The 18,139-nt window shown below is 43.2% G+C and overlaps 1 protein-coding gene across 1 annotated transcript in view; it reads right to left on the bottom strand.

The window, feature by feature from the left end:
• The window catches only part of CCDC92B (coiled-coil domain containing 92B), a 106,565-nt gene extending 88,663 nt beyond the window's left edge, over nucleotides 1–17,902 (bottom strand). Inside the window, exon 1 of the mRNA XM_073616709.1 lies at nucleotides 17,704–17,902. Coding sequence (XP_073472810.1) covers nucleotides 17,704–17,766 — 63 coding nt within the window. The 5' untranslated portion in view covers nucleotides 17,767–17,902. The remainder of the gene's footprint in view (nucleotides 1–17,703) is intronic.
• Nucleotides 17,903–18,139: the final 237 nt, after the last annotated feature.

Raw genomic sequence — 18,139 nt, forward strand, 5'->3', positions numbered from 1 at the left:
ATACTGTATATACGTGTGTGTTTCAGTTTGATTTGTTAGCTGAGAGAGGCATTTTTTACTTTTTTTTATGTTTACATTTACATTTGATGCTGCTTTAATAATATTACATTTTTACACTATTCCTTTTTTAAAAAAACATATTATTGTATTATTTTTATATAAAACCCTTTATAAATTAAAATTAAGTAATAGGGCAGCACAGTGGTGTAGTGGTTAGCACTTTCGCCTAGCAGCAAAAGGGTCACTGTTTCAAATCCCGGCCACGACACTGTCCCTGCATATGTTTCATCCCACACTCCAAACACATGCTGGTGGGGAAATTGGCGTATGTATGAATGCGAGTTAGGGATCTTAGATAGAAAGCTCCTTAAGGGCAGGGACTGATATGTATGTACAATGTATATGTAAAGCGGTCTGTAAATTGACGGTGCTATATAAAAGTACTTGAAATAAATTTAAAGTTAATGTATGTGTTCAGAATTTATAAACTGGAAAAATTGAGTTGGCTTTACTTGAATCTATGGTCTATAAACTGGAAAATTGTAGTTGGCTTTACTTGAACCTATGGTCTATAAACTGGAAAAATTTGGTTGGCTTTACTTAAAACTATAGTTCCAGACAAGTTAAGTTATGTATTCCTAACGTAAAACACTATGGTCTATAAACTGAAAAAACCAGACCAACTTTACTTAAAACAACAAAGTTGAAAATACGAAAAGTTTAATGAGTCAGACAAAAGTACTTTCAAAGTCTTTATGTGGGGGCATTTCCAGTCCATTATGGTCAGGAAAGACTTAAAGTGGTTGAAGTTTTTTTTTTACCTTTATGCATCTATGTATGAAGATAAAAAACCTTCAGTGTGCAGCTCCCCCTTCACCCCCCCCCCCCCCCCTTATGCTTACCTGAGCCAGATCTTGATCCAGTCAAGTGTATGAGAGCAGCAGCTAATCTTTATCTCTCCCTCATCATCAAGACACACCAGAGCCATTGGCAAACACAACCAGTGAGAAGGTAGCGAGGGGTGGGGCTGAGCCGCTCTCTTTTAGTCACACAGAGGCGGTTTGGGAGCGAGCATGCACGAGTACCCATAGAGCACCCAGCAGAGGGGGGCAGGGACCTGAGAAGAGGAAGATCAGGGCTGCTCTGTGCAATATATGACATCATTTTGACCTGGGCCAGAAAATCAGTCCCAAAGGATTTTTGTACAGGGGGGGGGAGCTGGATCGGCTGGTTAAATAACACTCTACCTTTGTCAAAATTTACAAACCCTAATTCGATAGATGATAGTTTTCTATTCAAGATACATTCATAATTTAGTTTATGCAGCATGAAATGGAGCTTAGTTGTGTAGCATGAGGCTGTATATTCTGCAATATTTACATTTGTAAACTCATTCAATGAATCCAAGTTCTGCAAGCTGGGTTAACATGCACTGCATTGATGCCTTCACACAATTTCATAGTAACCATGAGATAAAACAAAGTTCAGGAATATTCCTTTATCTTTATCCCATTGTTTTGCAAATCTATGTACACTATAAACTGTATGATTGAATCGGTTCTGATATCGCTGTTTTTCTAACAAGACAGCTTATTATTCTAAGTAGGAAACCCTAATTTTGTTTGCAAATATTAAAAATTTTAACTACCAGCATAAATGAGACCTTACATTTAAAGAGTACCTATCATTTCAGATCCATCATGGCAGCACTTGTTAGCGGGCATCCACTCACCTGCTGCTGCCACGTCCCTCACCTTGTTGTGTCAATGCTGCATCACCAGCCATCCCATTAAAACGAATGGGACTGTCGGTGAGTCAACAGTGGGTCCGAGGAGGACAGAGATGACAGCTGCTCTTTAAAAACCATGATTGAAATCGAGTTGATTGAAATCAAATCCACCCTGGGCCAGAGAAGCACTTTCTCGCCTCTTTAGCATCTGTTGATCTCCCAAGATCAATAGGCACTGATATGTTGTGGGTGTTTTCACTGAGTGATAGTGCTGCCCAGTGAGTTCAGTCCACTCCAGAAGTACTGTTTAAGGGCTTGCTGGCCCACTTTTATTAATAAATCAGTTTCCCACACAGGGGTTTGCACCATCAACACAAACATAAATGCAGTTCAGCCTTGTGACTCTCCCTAGCAGTGCCGCTGCTCAGGCCTTTTGCTTTCGTTCTCCGGACCATCTAACGCAGCCTCTGAATGCTCAAAAAGCTAGAACTTTTCTAGCTTTCTGCTGCCCTGTCACTGGCTACACCTGCACTGTACCAACATACACCCTCTGGCTTTCCCAAGCAGCCTCTCTGACTCCTGGGGAAGGACTGGGGGCCCCCTGGCCCTATGCAGAGACCTCCTGTCTCTCGGGTGGAGCCCCAAAACACTATCAGGTCCTAGATTATATGGGCTGTGAACACCTGGACATTCAGCTTCTGGTTTCTGGTGACCCGGAATTCGAGACTCCTTCCCTCCCAAAGCACTTTGAAGTCTCTGAGTTCCAAACCCCGATTCGGAAATTACAAAACCCAGAGTAAGATGAAAAAACACCTTTCTTCATTCAGAACTGGCATTCCGGAGCCCCTCAAATTGCATTCTTATTTTCTCCTACATTTTCACAGTTGCAGGGCCTCGCACTATTACAACACTTATAGGAAGAAACTGGATGCCCCCATCATGTGTGAGGAGGTGCACAAAGCTATATAAACTCTACAATCTGGAAAGACGTCTGAACCTGAGGGTCTCCCAACAGAATTTTACAAAATGCTCTCTGATCAGCTAGCTCATAGACTCCACTCACTTCTTCAATCACTTAGTCTGGGCACCATGCCAACTTCCATGTTGGATGCGGTAAGTGTAGTGATCCCTAAGCTGTAAATGAAAATTTTGTCCAACCACTTAAACATGGTTATATCAACCTTGCTACACCCAGATCAGTCAGGGTTTATGCCGGGCAGCTGTAGCAGCTTTGAACAGCCCAGGAGTAGTGGTTTCCTTTTTGTTAAAATTCTGATTGTTAAAAATTTGGTTTTGGTTCCCGATTTATTGCTTGGGTGCGCATGCTTTACTTGGCCCCTATGGTCAAGGTGCATACTAATAATTCACTGTCTCCTCCCTTCCCCTGTCTAGGAGAATGAGACAGGGCTGCCCACTTTCCCTCGGTCTGCTCTTGCTTTGAAGTCTTTAGCCATCCAACTTTGTGCTGCAGACTCGATTAAAGGAATTAAAGTAGGTGGAATTGAAAACAAATTGTCATTGTATGCAGAGGATACCCTTCTGTATCTCAGTAATATGTTCCCTCATTGCAGGCCATGCAGATAATGGATGAGTTGAGCACCCACTCTGAAATTAGGGTTAACTGGGGGAAATCTCAGATTTTCCTGCTCAGCTTTTCGCATCATAAACCGCCTATGAACACTCCACATGGGTGGATGGCTTTAAATACCGTGGGATACATGTGGGTGTCACCTAGGTGACCTTTCCCAGAGATGTGCATCTTGGAAATCACTCACACTCCAGTAGGCACAGTTAATCTCATTAGGATGGTTTATTTACTGAAATTTCTTTATTACTTTAGGAATACACCAGTTCCTGTACCGAACACATACTTCAATAAATTAGACAGTGTTGCCCTTTTCTTTGTATGGGCTTGGAAATTTCCCCATCTTGCAAAGTCGGCACTACAAGCCCCATTGTCACAGGGTGGTCTGTCCCTTCCAAATTTTCAATTGCATTATTGGGTGGGAGTGCAGGTAACAGTTCGCTGGTTGCTTTTTGCAGCCTAGAAAGAATCCTGAGTTACCTTGGAGATAGCCCTACTAGGCTCATATGGTACCTTTATCAATTTCGTTTTCAGGGGCTCCAGATTAAATGCAGCTGTTAACAGCCCAATGAGAACAACCCTTTTGGTGTAACCTAATGCCACAACAAAATATTGTTCTCCCCTGACGTTCTTTCCGCATACACCCTTGTGAGGTTATTCCAACCACTCCCAACTGATAAGTATCTAGAGCCACAGTTCTGGGCAGCTCATGGAGTGGTGGACTTGAAGCATATTATGTCACACTGATAGGGTTCTCTAACCTCAAGGCCAAGTATAATCTTCCTAATATGTCTTTCAGACATTTGGAGCTGAGACATGCAGTCCAGGGGCAATTCCCTGCTCCAGTAACTCTTGTGTCTGATTGAGCGATTGCTCACTTCAAGCATGTTGGGTAAACCATTATCCTATTTGTACATTAGACTCTCCCTTGCTTAAACCATTAACTGGAAGAATTGTAAGGTCACCTGAGGCCAGGTGACAGATGCACACCGTTGGGGTCAGGAGTGCACCGCTAAGGTAGTGAACACTACGGCTGACTGCTGCAGATGGAGCTCAGGGTGGTTGAGGAAAGCAGGTCTTCTGGAGCACCAACACGGATCACACTGGGAGCTAGAGCATGAGATTCCCCAGGGTGCAGAATCTAAGAGCCAGCAAGTGTTCACCAGGGTCCCTGATGGTGGGGATGGACTTTGCTGCAACTGGCTCCAGGTCGCGGCCCCCAGGGTCTCCCAGCTCACGCTCATGGTAGGCTACTGGAGGACAGAGAGGAAGCAGCAGACCAGGACAACAAGGGATAGTCAGAAAATAAGCGAAAAGGTCGGGGCAACTAACAGACAGGGATAGTCAAAGAACACACCAAAGGTTGGGATATGAAGCAGACAAGGATAGTCAAGAACAAGCCAAGGTCAGTAAACAGGATCAGATGTAGAGCACATGGCAAGAAGCACACAGGAAGCCAAACACACAATATTAAAGAGGAGTTCCCACTAAAAATAAAAAATTAAAAGTCAGCAGCTACAAATACTGCAGCTGCTGACTTTTAATAATAGGACACTTACCTGTCCCAGTGTCCAGCAATGCGGGGGATCGGAAGCCCCAGTCGTCTCCCCCTCCGTTCAGCAGCGCCACCATTGCAACTGGGGGCGCTCGGCTGAGGCTTCACAGCTGGGCACCCACTGTGCATGCGCGAGAGGCGCCGTGCGCCCTGATTGGCCGCGCAATCATATGGGACCTGTCACGTGTCCCATATGATTGGCAAGAGGGAGGGGGCAGAGCTGAGCCCTTCCTGCGCCGAGGAGAAGTGATGTCACCAGCCCAGGCACTGAAGGAGACTGACTACGAGGGACCCCCTAGCAACAGGCATTTAGAGGTGAGTAAAAAAACATTTTTCCAAATTTTTTTTTTTTTTATATTTTTTTTATTTTGGGGTGGAACACCAATTTATTCAGCGAGGCTGACTTGCAGTGCACAGGTTAATATAGTGTTCCCAGTTAGAAGCTGGGGTGGAGCCATGCTTGAGGGAATTATTACTTTATTACTTAAGCAGACAGGTGAATGGGCAGCCGGTCTCTAATCTGAACACACAGAGAGGTAAGCAGACAGACATGAACATACTGCAGATCCATGATAGGAAGGCTGACTTGTCAGATTTGGATGAGTATACAGTAAATGGGAAACCTGTACCAGCCATTACGTTATGTAGTATACAGTGCCTTGAAAAAGTATTCACACCCCTTGACATTTTTCACATTTTGTTATATTACAACCAAAAATGTAAATGTATTTTATTGGGATTTTATGTGATAGTCTATTAGTCTAGGTTGTAACATAACAAAATGTGGAAAATTTCAAGGGATATGAATACTTTTTCAAGGCACTATTTAGGAGGACTTGTTTGCTCTTTGTATATCACCTTAGGCTAGTTACCCTCATGTGAGGGCTTATTTTAATTTACCAATATATGGGGTCACACATCACTATTGAGTTTCCCCTTTAAGAATAGTCTTACTATTGATAATGGCTGTTGCAATACTGAAACATAACTAGAACATTTGTATAGGCACGCTAGAAATGACTACACTAAAATACATTACCAATCAGTCGGGTACTCTATTTCTACAGAAAGTTATACTGAGCCACGAATACCTGCTGAGAACAATGGAAGAACGTGGATAAGTTGTCTTCTTTTGTAAAGGTTCCCTGTGCAGCAACTCTAACACAAATAGAAGTGGGCCTCTTCACTGTGACCTTAATATATCAATTTCAGTTTAACACAAGATCTGCTGAATCTCCAGCAAGCATTGTTTGAGTAAACATAATTCTGATGAACAATATGTAGCAGAGATCTATTTCTGGATATGCAGCAGAAATTGCTTCTTTCAGGAAGTCACTTAATGATACTACTCAAGTTCACATTAAATTTTGTTCCAGCTCAAGATAAAATCAATACCATGCTGTCCATTCAAGCAGGAAAAAGAACAGTTGACTCCTTGGCAATCATTGCATGTGCACACCTTATAATCAGCTATAGAAATCTAAAAAGGAGTGAAAATAAAACAAATCTAAATTTTTTCCTTTGTCCTTTTTACACAGGCCTTGTTCGGTCCAACCAGCTGTGGAGCAAAACAGAACAGACTTTTGTGACTGTTCATTTTTGCTGCATTTAAAATGTGGAGCTTTCTGGATCCATATTAGATCAAATGTGAACAAACTTTAAATCATTTAATCCGACACATCTAAGTCCAAAAAAAAAAAAAAAAACGGAAAAAGGCGCAAAGATTTTCCATTTTTTAAGACCATGACAGTATTGCAGGTATTCAGATGTAAACATTCGTAAGACCAATTACATCTGGCAGCTCATGGACTAACATGAATCTTCCGATCAAGCCTGTTTGAAAACAGGGGGACTTGATCAGATCACCTAAGGCAGCAGGTGTTACTTATTCAAACCTTCATAATAATAATAATCCCATATAATTTAGGACTAGGGATGAGCTTCGAGTTCGAGTCGAACTCATGTTCGACTCAAACATTGGCTGTTCGCCGAACAGCGAACAATTTGGGGTATTCGCTGCAAATTTGAAAGCCGAGGAACACCCTTTAAAAGTCTATGGGAGAAATCAAAAGTGCTAATTTTAAAGGCTTATATGCAAGTTATTGTCATAAAGTGTTTGGGGACCTGGGTCCTGCCCCAGGGGACATGGATCAATGCAAAAAAAAGTTTTAAAAACTGACGTTTTTTCGGGAGCAGTGATTTTAATAATGCTTAAAGTGAAACAATAAAAGTGTAATATTCCTTTAAATTTCGTACCTGGGGGGGTGTCTATAGTATGCCTGTAAAGGGGCGCATGTTTCCCATGTTTAGAACAGTCTGACAGCAAAATGACATTTCAAAGGAAAAAAAGGGAAAAAAGTCATTTAAAACTACTCGCAGCTATTAATGAATTGCCAGTCCGACAATACACATAAAAGTTAATTGATAAAAACGGCATGGGAATTCCCCACAGGGGAACCCCGAACCAAAATTAAAAAAAAAATGATGTGGGGGTCCCCCTAAATTCCATACCAGGCCCTTCAGGTCTGGTATGGATATTAAGGGGAACCCCGGACAAAATTTTTTTTTTTAAATGGCGTGGGGTCCCCCTCAAAATCTATACCAGACCCTTCAGGTCTGGTATGGATTTTAAGGGGAACCCCGCGCCACAATTTAAAAAAAAAATGGCGTGGGGTCCCCCCAAAAATCCATACCAGACCCTTATCCGAGCAAACAACCTGACAGGCCGCAGGAAAAGAGGGGGGGACGAGAGAGCGCCCCCCCCTCCTGAACCGTACCAGGCCACATGCACTCAACATTGGGAGGGTGCTTTGGGATAGCCCCCCAAAACACCTTGTCCCCATGTTGATGGGGACAAGGGCCTCATCCCCACAACCCTTGCCCGGTGGTTGTGGGGGTCTGCGAGCGGGGGGCTTATCGGAATCTGGAAGCCCCCTTTAACAAGGGGACCCCAGATCTCAGCCCTCCCCCTGTGTGAAATGGTAAGGGGGTACTCTACCATTTCACAAAAAACTGTCAAAAATGTTAAAAATGACAAGAGACAGTTTTTGAAAATTCCTTTATTTAAATGCTTCTTCTTTCTTCTATCTTCCTTCGGTTTCTTCCTCCATCTTCTTCTTCTGGTTCTTCCTCCGGTGTTCTCGTCCTGCATCTTCATCCGCGGCGTCTTCTTCCCTTCTTCTCCTCGGGCCGCTCCGCATCCATGATGGCATGGAGGGAGGCTCCCGCTGTGTGACGCTTCTCCTCTTCTGACGGTTCTTAAATAACGGGGGGCGGGGCCACCCAGTGACCCCGCCCCCCTCTGACACACGGGGACTTGACTTGAAATGGTAGGGGTACTTTTGTACCCTCCTTACCATTTCACACAGGAGGGAGGGCCGGGATCTGGGGGTCCCCTTGTTAAAGGGGGCTTCCAGATTCCGATAAGCCCCCCGCCCGCAGACCCCCACAACCACCGGGCAAGGGTTGTGGTGATGAGGCCCTTGTCCCCATCAACCCCAAAGCACCCTCCCAATGTTGAGGGCATGTGGCCTGGTACGGTTCTTTTCCTGCGGCCTGCCAGGTTGCGTGCTCGGATAAGGGTCTGGTATGGATTTTTGGGGGGACCACACGCCTTTTTTTTTTTTTAATTTTGGCCGGGATTCCTCTTAATATCCATACCAGACCTGAAGGGCCTGGTATGGAATTTAGGGGGACCCCCCACGTCATTTTTTTTTAAATTTTGGTTCGGGGTTCCCCTGTAGGGAATTCCCATGCTGTTTTTATCAATGAACTTTTATGTGTATTGTCGGACCGGCAATTCATTAATAGCCGCAAGAAGTTTTAAATGACTTTTTTTCCTTTGAAATGTCATTTTGCTGTCAGACTGTTCTAAACAGGGGAAACATGCGCCCCTTTACAGGCATACTATAGACACCCCCCAGGTACGAAATTTAAAGGAATGTTACACTTTTATTGTTTCACTTTAAGCATTATTAAAATCACTGCTCCCGAAAAAACGGCCATTTTTAAAACTTTTTTTTGCATTGATCCATGTCCCCTGAGGCAGGACCCAGGTACCCAAACACTTTTTATGACAATAACTTGCATATAAGCCTTTAAAATTAGCACTTTTGATTATTCATGTTCGTGTCCCATAGACTTTAACGATGTTCGAACAAATTTTTTGCCTGTTCGCAAGTTCAGGTGCAAACCGAACAGGGGGGAGTTCAGCTCATCCCTATTTAGGACTAATGTCACTTCCTGTCTGACCCACTGGAGTCCAATGATCGCGGATGAGGCAGATGCCATGCCTAATACAGTAGGCACAGCACACATGGCACCTTGTGCACTGGACACAGCACACTGTACTGCCATTCGTCGTGCAAAACATTTTTCCATGTAGAATGGCAAGTTTGGCCCCATAGACTTCAATGCGTGACACAAGAGATTTATGTTTTTTTTTTTTGTGCATTTTTGCACCTACCAATTGGTCTACTCCTCCTCGCAATCTCAGGGCCTGTGAACAAAATGGAGGACTGAGAAGTGTCCATGCTGGATACTTTTATAAGAGCCCACAAGAACCTCCATGACCCCCATGATGCATGTTACAAGAACAGTTGCAAGCTGGAGAGCACCTGGGAACAAATTGGCATAGCGGTCATTGCTCAAGGGCTCCGCTAGCAGAGGACACCACAACACCACACAGAAACATCAGGAAGCATATACAAGGACAACAATGACATTTGCTGTCACAGATGATACTGCTTTTCACTGGACAAAACAGAACGGATGAAAACACATGAAAAATGATTCAAACCCACCAACTCCTGTCCCATCACATTTTATTTTGTATAGCACTATGCAAACTGTTAACATTATATAAATCATGTATAATAATAATCATAATTTTAATCTTTCTTATGCATGAAAGGAATAAAAGATCTGCCATTCAGCAGTGAAAGAGGAGCGGTCATTCAGAGACAATATCAGCTTTTGCTCTTTAGCAAACACTACTACAGGGCCTGATTTACTAAAACTGGTGAATGCAAAAGCTAGTGAAGCTCTGCATAGAAACCAATCAGCTTCCAGTTTTTAGCTTAATTAAACAACTGAAGTTAGAAGCTGATTGGCTACAATGCAGAGCTGCACCAGATTTTGCACTCTCCAGTTTTAGTAAATCAACCCCCACAGTGTCATCTAGGAAGCATTTAGATGTTATAAAACATGACAAATTCTCACTTCCCCATTTTAATACATAAATCTCATATCTGCTTGTAGAAAACAAGGCTTTAGTATATAAAAGGTAACCCTTTTATCACCATGGTGCTGAATAGTAAAGCGTGATTACAAACTGCGTCATAGAATCCCCCCCCCTTCCCCCTATCACAGCACTTTAAACACGGAGATGCAACTCTATTTGAGCTACCGTTACATCGTTTTTCTTGAAAGTAATCTGGAAATAATGTTTAAACAGCCAGAAGTTATTATACCAATTTATCACCAGATTTTATCAAAGCCATCATATTTACCAGTAAGATTTCTGAGAAGCACACTGCATCACCTTCATGTTTCATTCATAATGCTCGCTATTTAACCTTTTCCATTCAGTAGGAAGGTTATCCTACAGGATGCTGACAGTGAATTCTACAGGAACAGCAAGAGGCATCTCTTCTGACTCTCCTAATAAATCCAGCCATTCTAATATATGTAAACTAAAGCCACGACTCACATTGGAATCTAAAGTTTGTTGTTGAGATTTTAAATTCTTAGGATCCAAGTACATATTAATACACTGATTTTGGATTCTTCAAACCAGAACTTGCTCCTGAATCTTTTTCAAGTGCTGATATTAATAGTGGAACCAGGTTTTTTTTTCACCGCAGAGGAACCCCTGAAATAATCTTCAGGTCTCAGGGAAACCAGGCTAAAATTAAATAATTGGATTTAGAGGGAAAAAAGTGTCCTTTACATTGGTGGTCAGTAGAAGGAATGTCCCTTACATTGGTGGTCAGTAGGAGGAATGCCCCTTACATTGGTGGTCAGTAGCAGGAATGCCCCTTACATTGGTGGTCAGTAGCAGGAATGCCCCTTACATTGGTGGTCAGTAGCAGGAATGCCCCTTACATTGGTGGTCAGTAGCAGGAATGCCCCTTACATTGGTGGTCAGTAGCAGGAATGCCCCTTACATTGGTGGTCAGTAGGAGGAATGCCCCTTACATTGGTGGTCAGTAGGAAGAATGCCCCTTACATTGATGGTCAGTAAGAGGAATGCCCCTTACATTGTTGGTCAGTAGGAGGAATGCCCCTTACATTGGTGGTCAGTAGGAGGAATGCCCCTTACATTGTTGGTCAGTAGGAGAAATGCTCACCTTACAGACAGCTAAAATGATTATTGGGTCACATAACTGGCTCTGCCAAGTGATGTTGGACCTAGAACTATGCATGCACCATCAGATAGGAGGTCAATCCGCCACAGTTCAAGGATCCTCTAGCAACTTCTAGAGCAGCCCTTCTAAACCAGAGTTCCTCCAGAGGTTGCTAGGGTGTGTTTTTTCCTTGAGAAATGAGCAATGCCTCACAGATTGGTAACCATTGACACCATTGCTCTTTTTAGCTACATGTAAGGGTGGGGATTCCCCAATGACCACACATGTAAGGAGCATTCTTCCCAGTGAGCATTACCCTAATGTACAGTGAGCTGTAGATATTATTATATGTGAGCTGGGGTTCAATGAGACTGGAAAATTATTTTAATGGTTCCTCTGTGTTAAAAGGGGTAGGAAAGGCTGATCCAGAGGAATCCTAGGATTAAAGAGGACCCTGGATGAGAATGGCTGGCATAGCCAACTTAATCTGCCTTTCCATATTTCCTGTGTAATACAAAAAACCTGAACTATCAAAGAAACCGTCTATCTCATCATCTTCACAACACCCCAGCTAATCCTGACAAAAGTCCTTCCTGCCCCACAATGACATTCAGACAGATTTATCATATCAAGGAACATTATTTTTAAACTAAAGTAAAACGATCTACATGTTATCACAACATTACTTTGAAACACTCATTGTGAATAAAAAGTACACTTAAAGTAGAGCTATAGACAACCCCCCCCCCCCCCCCCCCATTTTGGATACAGTAAGGGAGGGTTATAACCAATTTTAGTTAATTTTTTGTCATCTGTGCCCCATTGGGGAGATTTCCCTTCACTTCCTGTCCCATAGCCAAAACAGGAAGCTAGAGGAAATCCCTGCAAATTAAGGAAATCCCTTGGGGACCCCCAATGCCTCCAGAACTAGTGTCCCCATTGGAAGATTTCCCCTTCATTGTTTTTCTGGGGACAACCCAAAATGTGGGATTTTCTTCTACTTTTACTTTCAATACTAATGGTAAACAGGACAAATAGGGAGAAATGTCCCTAATGGGGGGAGAGACAACAATAAACACTGACAAGCATTCTAATCACTCTCCACTCTGTCCAGAACTAAAGAAAAAGTAGTGCCTTTAGTACAATAGAGTTTTTGTGCCAGCTTGTAGTAGCATTTTAGTAGCTTTTAAGGAGTGTTATCATTTTATTAGCGTTTTTACAGTACATGTAGAAAAAAAAAAAAAAAAAAACGCTTGAAAAAAATCTGTTAGGAGCCTTTTAGTAGCGTTTTTTTCTGCGGGGAAAACGCTCCCAAAAACCCTACAAAATATTTTTTTTTCCTGCTCCTAGATGCTGAAGCTTGGAAAATGCTTCTAGCATAAAATAGTGTGCATGGACACATAGGATAACACTATTCGATTCTAGGAGCAGGAAATAATAATGCTCATAATAGCTTCTAGGAGCTTAAAAAAATGCTAGTGTGCATGGAGCCTTAAAGTGTATTTCCACTTTTGCAGACAAATTGGGATAATGCCCACTTTATATTTATTAATTGTTCTCATTCACATTGCATAACTTTAAACAAATATTTAAAAAGTGTTGTTTACATTTTTATTTGCTGAAAATCCCTTGGTAGCTTTCCCTTTCTATGTAATGTTAACAAAGAGGGCTGGGGAGTTATGTTTACCATAATTACCCCTGACTGTACTGTGCTGACAAATGTTATTATCAGTTGTAAACTAGATGTGCACACCGTCTGTCCTGACAAAGGGTTAAAGATCACAGGCCTTCTGCATTGTATGCTAAATCAGACATTTCTCTAACTCCTCCCTCCCTTAAAAATACCTGTCTATGCTCAGTAAATGTATTTAGAGACACTAACAAACTACAGATAGGGATATTTACTTTTGATGACTTTGTGCCAAATCTTGCATTGTATGTATCTAATGCTGTTTTTTATGGTTTAAATGATAAGCTTCCCCAAATTGTGTACAATGTGTGTACTGTACGAGATCTGATGTATGTGTAGTAGAGGCTCAGGGTAGCTCATTGTTCTCCTATAAAAACTGTACTGCGCATGTGTCAGATTTTGTACTGGGCATGCACTGAATGTGATCTGGGATGACTTACTAAACAAGCCACCCAATCGCATATTACGCATGCCCGAGAGCTCCCTGAAAGCACTGGTGACGTAGGTCTCTCAGGGTACACCTGTGAGGCCGGGGCTACATTACCAGTGCCTCAGGTAAACCAGTAAGTGCCAGGAAATAAGGATTTAACCACTTGCTTACTTGTTTACTGGGCATTGGGATTCACACCTATGCATTTTTAGTGCTTTCTGCATTTTGCAGATTTGCACTACAGAACGTGTTCCATAGGAAACCATGTTAAATTGGCTGTAGTGCAAATCTGCAAAATACAAAAAGCACTAAAAATGCATAGGTGTAAACCCTCTTCCTTCAATTTTCCCCTTCAATTTTCAGCTTTCAGCGCTCTCACACTTTGAATGACAATTGCGCGGTCATACAACACTTTACCCAAATGAAATTTTTATCATTTTTTTCACACAAATAGAGCTTTCTTTTGATGGTATTTAATCGCTGCTAGGTTTTTTTATTTTTTTGCTAAAAAACACAAAAAAGACCAGAAATTTTGAAAAAAAAAATGCGTTTTATAGTTTGTTATAAACTTTTTAAAACAGGTATTTGCACTGATAGAGGGTTTTGGACATAGGCAGGAGTTTGGTTAAGACGAATCTCCTAATCCCTAATACTAACCAGATAAAACAAAACGAAAGTTGTGACACTTTCAAACTCATTCATGCCTACTGGGTAATAGACGTACTATCTTCCTACTAAAATCCCATTCGTTTGAAAGTGTCACAACTTTCGTTTTGTTTTATCTTTTTAAAACAGGTAATTTTTCTCCTTCATTGATGTGCGCTGATGAAGCAGCACTGATGGGCACTGATAAAGTGGCACTGATGGGTGGCACTGATGATGAGGCACTGGTTGGCTGCACTGTGATGGTAACTGATTGATGGGACTGATATGCACTGTAGGTGGCACTGGAGGGCACTGCATAGAGCAGTGCCTCTCCCTGTTCAGGACCGATGTCCCTCTGTCAGAAGCCGGTGATCTGCTTTTTTCCCCTCATACTGTCAGCGTGAGGGGGACAAAAAAGCCGATTACTGATCTTCTGTTTACACCACGTGTTCAGCTGTCATTGGCTGACAGCTGATCATGTGGTAAGGAGCCGGGATCGGCCCCTTACTCCGATCTGTGATCAGCCGAGTCTCATGGACTCGGTGATCACAGGGCACGCAGGCAGCTCATGCACGGGAGGATGTCTATTGACGCCCTCCTGGCAATTAAGGCCCATGCTGTGGCCGTCATTCGGTTATAGCGCGGACGGGATGTGGTTAAAAAGCAGTTTAATGCTCATAATGACCAACTGATGTTTATGCATATACATGCAAAGTTGCATGCATCATACCTTTTTGTGTAAGTATTCTGAACAAGTCAACCAACTCATTGAGTCCTGTGTAAAAACATGCTCTAAAGAAACAATCAGAAAGGTAAGAACAATGTTTTATTACATTTTTAGATACTGTGGGGGAAATGTACTAAAACTGGAGCACTCAGAAATGTGTGCAGCTGTGCATGGTAGCCAATCAGCTTCTAACTTCAGCTTGTTCAGATAAGCTTTAACAAAAAAACAAACTGGAAGATGATTGGTTTTTATGCAGAGCTGCACCAGATTTTGCTCTCTCAAGTTTTAGTAAATCCCCCCCCCCCCCTGTGTGAATGGGAACACATTAACAACATATTGTATGGGGTTCTCAGATTTGAAAAAGTGGAAATACACTTTATAGATTGTTTACACTAAAATGTGTGTGGGTTGGTGTCCGGTGTATGGGAGCGGTGCTTTGCATTGTTAGAACACAGGGCTCTGTTATAGTTTTTTGTCTTTTTGCAAAGGGTTAGTTCACTTTTACCAAAATCTGCCGATACAAATACTATGCAGATCTATCTGTAGATAAAAACAAGCTGAATAACGTCCTTGCTATAAGTGTAGACTATTTACATACCTCATGCCCCCCAGAGGTAAGGCCGGGTTAAACTAATGCCAGGGAGAGGTGGGGTCGGGTTAAATGCATACTTCATCTTTAACAAAAAAAACTGCCTATGCAGATAAGGGATGTCTGTAGATAAAAACAAACTGTGCAGCTTTGACCAATGTTAAAGAATTCTTTCTATAAGTGTAGGCCATTTCGGTACCTCAAGGAGCCTCGCTGGAAAACTCCTAGGATATTGCTAAGAGAAGCCCAGCATATTCTGTTTATCTTCACCATCACAGGAGTGAGCTCTCAAATGCTGAGCTCAGAGCATCAGGGGACAGAAAATGCAGTGTGGGGGTTTGAATCAGAGAAAAAGCTCACTTCTGGGATGGTGGTGAGCAGTAACAGCTGGGCTTCTCTTAACAACATCCTTAGCAAGACCCTGGAAGTTTTCCAGTCAGGCTTCATGAGGTATGTAATTGGCCTACACCTACAGCAAGGACATTATTCAACGTGCTGCAAGGCTTGTTTCTACAGTGGTTGTAAACCTCAGATAGGAAATATAAACAAAGCATATCTCTCTATAGCAGTATTTCTCAACTCCAGTCCTCAAGGCGCCCCAACAGGTCATGTTTTCAGGCTCTCCATTATTTTGCACAGGTGATTTGATCGGTTTCAGTGCCTTAGTAATTACCAAAGCAGTTTCATCTGAGAGAAATCCTGAAAACATGACCCATTGGGGCGCCTTGAAGACTGGAGTTGAGAAACACTGCTCTATAGTGTGTACTTGTCTCACTCCAGAGCACTAAGTGTCATTTCTGTCTGCTGCTCCATTCCTCTGCAATCAGCATGAATCACATCTGACAAGTTTCCCTGACACCAAGAGAAAAAAGGTGACAGGGGAGGGCACAGCTTCTCATTGGCAGCCTTAGCTCTGTTTCTGTGTGAAGGGGGGGGGACCTTCCCTCCAATTAGCACTCAGCGCTCTCCTCACTGATGTAACTTCAGCTATCTGCCCCCTGCTTTTCAGAGCTGAGAGATCCTGTGTAAATTCTGCACTTTGAATGGATGAAGGGGAAAGACTGTCATAGATAAACAGGTACAACTTATGTAGGAGGATTTGTTTCATCTCTGTCTATCACGTGAGGCTCACTTCACTGGGTATACAACCACTTTAACTACAGATGCCCTTTATCTACATAGGCAGTTTTTGGAAAAGGCGAACTATGCCTTTAACCCCTACCCACCCAGCCCTGGCATTCCTTTAACTGGACACCTGGGGATCGGGACACACTGCCCGATCATGTGATTACTGTGATTGGCTGTCGCAGCGGTCACATGATCTGGTAGCCTGTGATCATTACTACTGTAAACATAGAAACCTGGTCCGACACATATTTGCTGTGTGTGGACATTAAGCTCGCCCTATTTGTTGATAGGGTTGGGGAAAAAAAATCGATTTGAATCTTAAATCGAGTTGAGAGGTCAAATCTATTCAAATTGTCAGCAAATTGATATTTTTTTTTCCCACCAGGACCGCCGCTGACACCGCGCCGGTCCTGAGGAGCTGCAGGCAGTAGTTCTTAGGTAAGGACGCAGCTTCGGCCTAGTCCGCGATACCGGATGCCGCAGACTAGGCCGAAGCCGCGGCCTCGCCTAAAAACTCCTGCCTGCAGCTCCTCAGGACCAGTGCGGTGTCCATCAAAAAAAAAAAAAAAAAACTCATTTCGAATCGTGAATCGAGTTTTTTTTTTTTTAAATCGCAGATTTTTTTTTTTGGAGAAAATTGCCCAGCTCTATTTGTTGATGAACATCTTCATTACGTGGGCGGCAGAAGGTTAATTTTATTAGAGCGTCACAAAATGACATTTCATTCACATCTATGGACTGGGTGCGCCTTACCGCACCGCATGAGTTGTGCATTTCAAGGGTCGGTACAAACCGAAGTGAACACGTGTTCTGTTTTTGACAGCCCCTTCATTTCAATGGACTGCCAAACGTACAAAAAAGTACGGCAGGTGCGACTTTTAAGAAATCGCACCGCGCCAAACTGCACGGTTCTGCGGTCCCATGTGATCTGATGACACGCTGCATTTGTTGGATGCGTTTGGGGTGCCATTAACAATTAATGATACCTGCGTACATCTCACACACACGGAATCACGTCTTTCCCATGTGAACGGCCCTAACACATCATTGCCCTGTACAAGGGGGGCAGAGGAGACCATTGTTTTGTGCCTGCCCTTGTGGTGATGTATGAGAGGTCAGGAGAGATGTGATCAGCACCATGGACACCTCCCATGGACAGCAACTTTACTAACTATGGAAACCCCGGCTCTGTATACATCAATCCGTCCTAGACTCAGATCAGACCTGTCCTCCCACAGGAATGAAGGGTCCCCCATACACACAGCACAGCCATCTTACCTGCACACGCGGAGATCCCAGCTCATTAGCACTGATCGTGGCGCAGTGTCGTGCACGGCTCATGTAAACAATCCCTCCCCTCCCCCTCAGTCCTCAGTGTTAGTGCTCAGGGACCTGCGATCCTCCTCATACTGCAGGCCTCCCCCTATGAGACGAGGTATCGGGCCAGGAGGAGGCGGGGCCAAGGAGGAGGCGTCACCACAACAACGTGACAGGAACTGGAGGCTCCCCCCTTACTGAGGACCGCAGAGAGAGAATGGGAGGGGCGACCAGCTAACTCATCACTGACCCCTCCCACTAGAGCCACAGATACTGACAGGACAAGGAGCTGCAGTCTTCCAAGACAGCTGTGTTGGAGGGATAAGCACCTACCTCCATGTCAGAGGCATAAATACCTACCTCCACGTCACAGAAGAATAAACACCTATCATCTCAG

This window comes from Aquarana catesbeiana, linkage group LG02 (genome assembly GCF_042186555.1).
Source record: "Aquarana catesbeiana isolate 2022-GZ linkage group LG02, ASM4218655v1, whole genome shotgun sequence".
Lineage (NCBI taxonomy): Eukaryota > Metazoa > Chordata > Amphibia > Anura > Ranidae > Aquarana > Aquarana catesbeiana.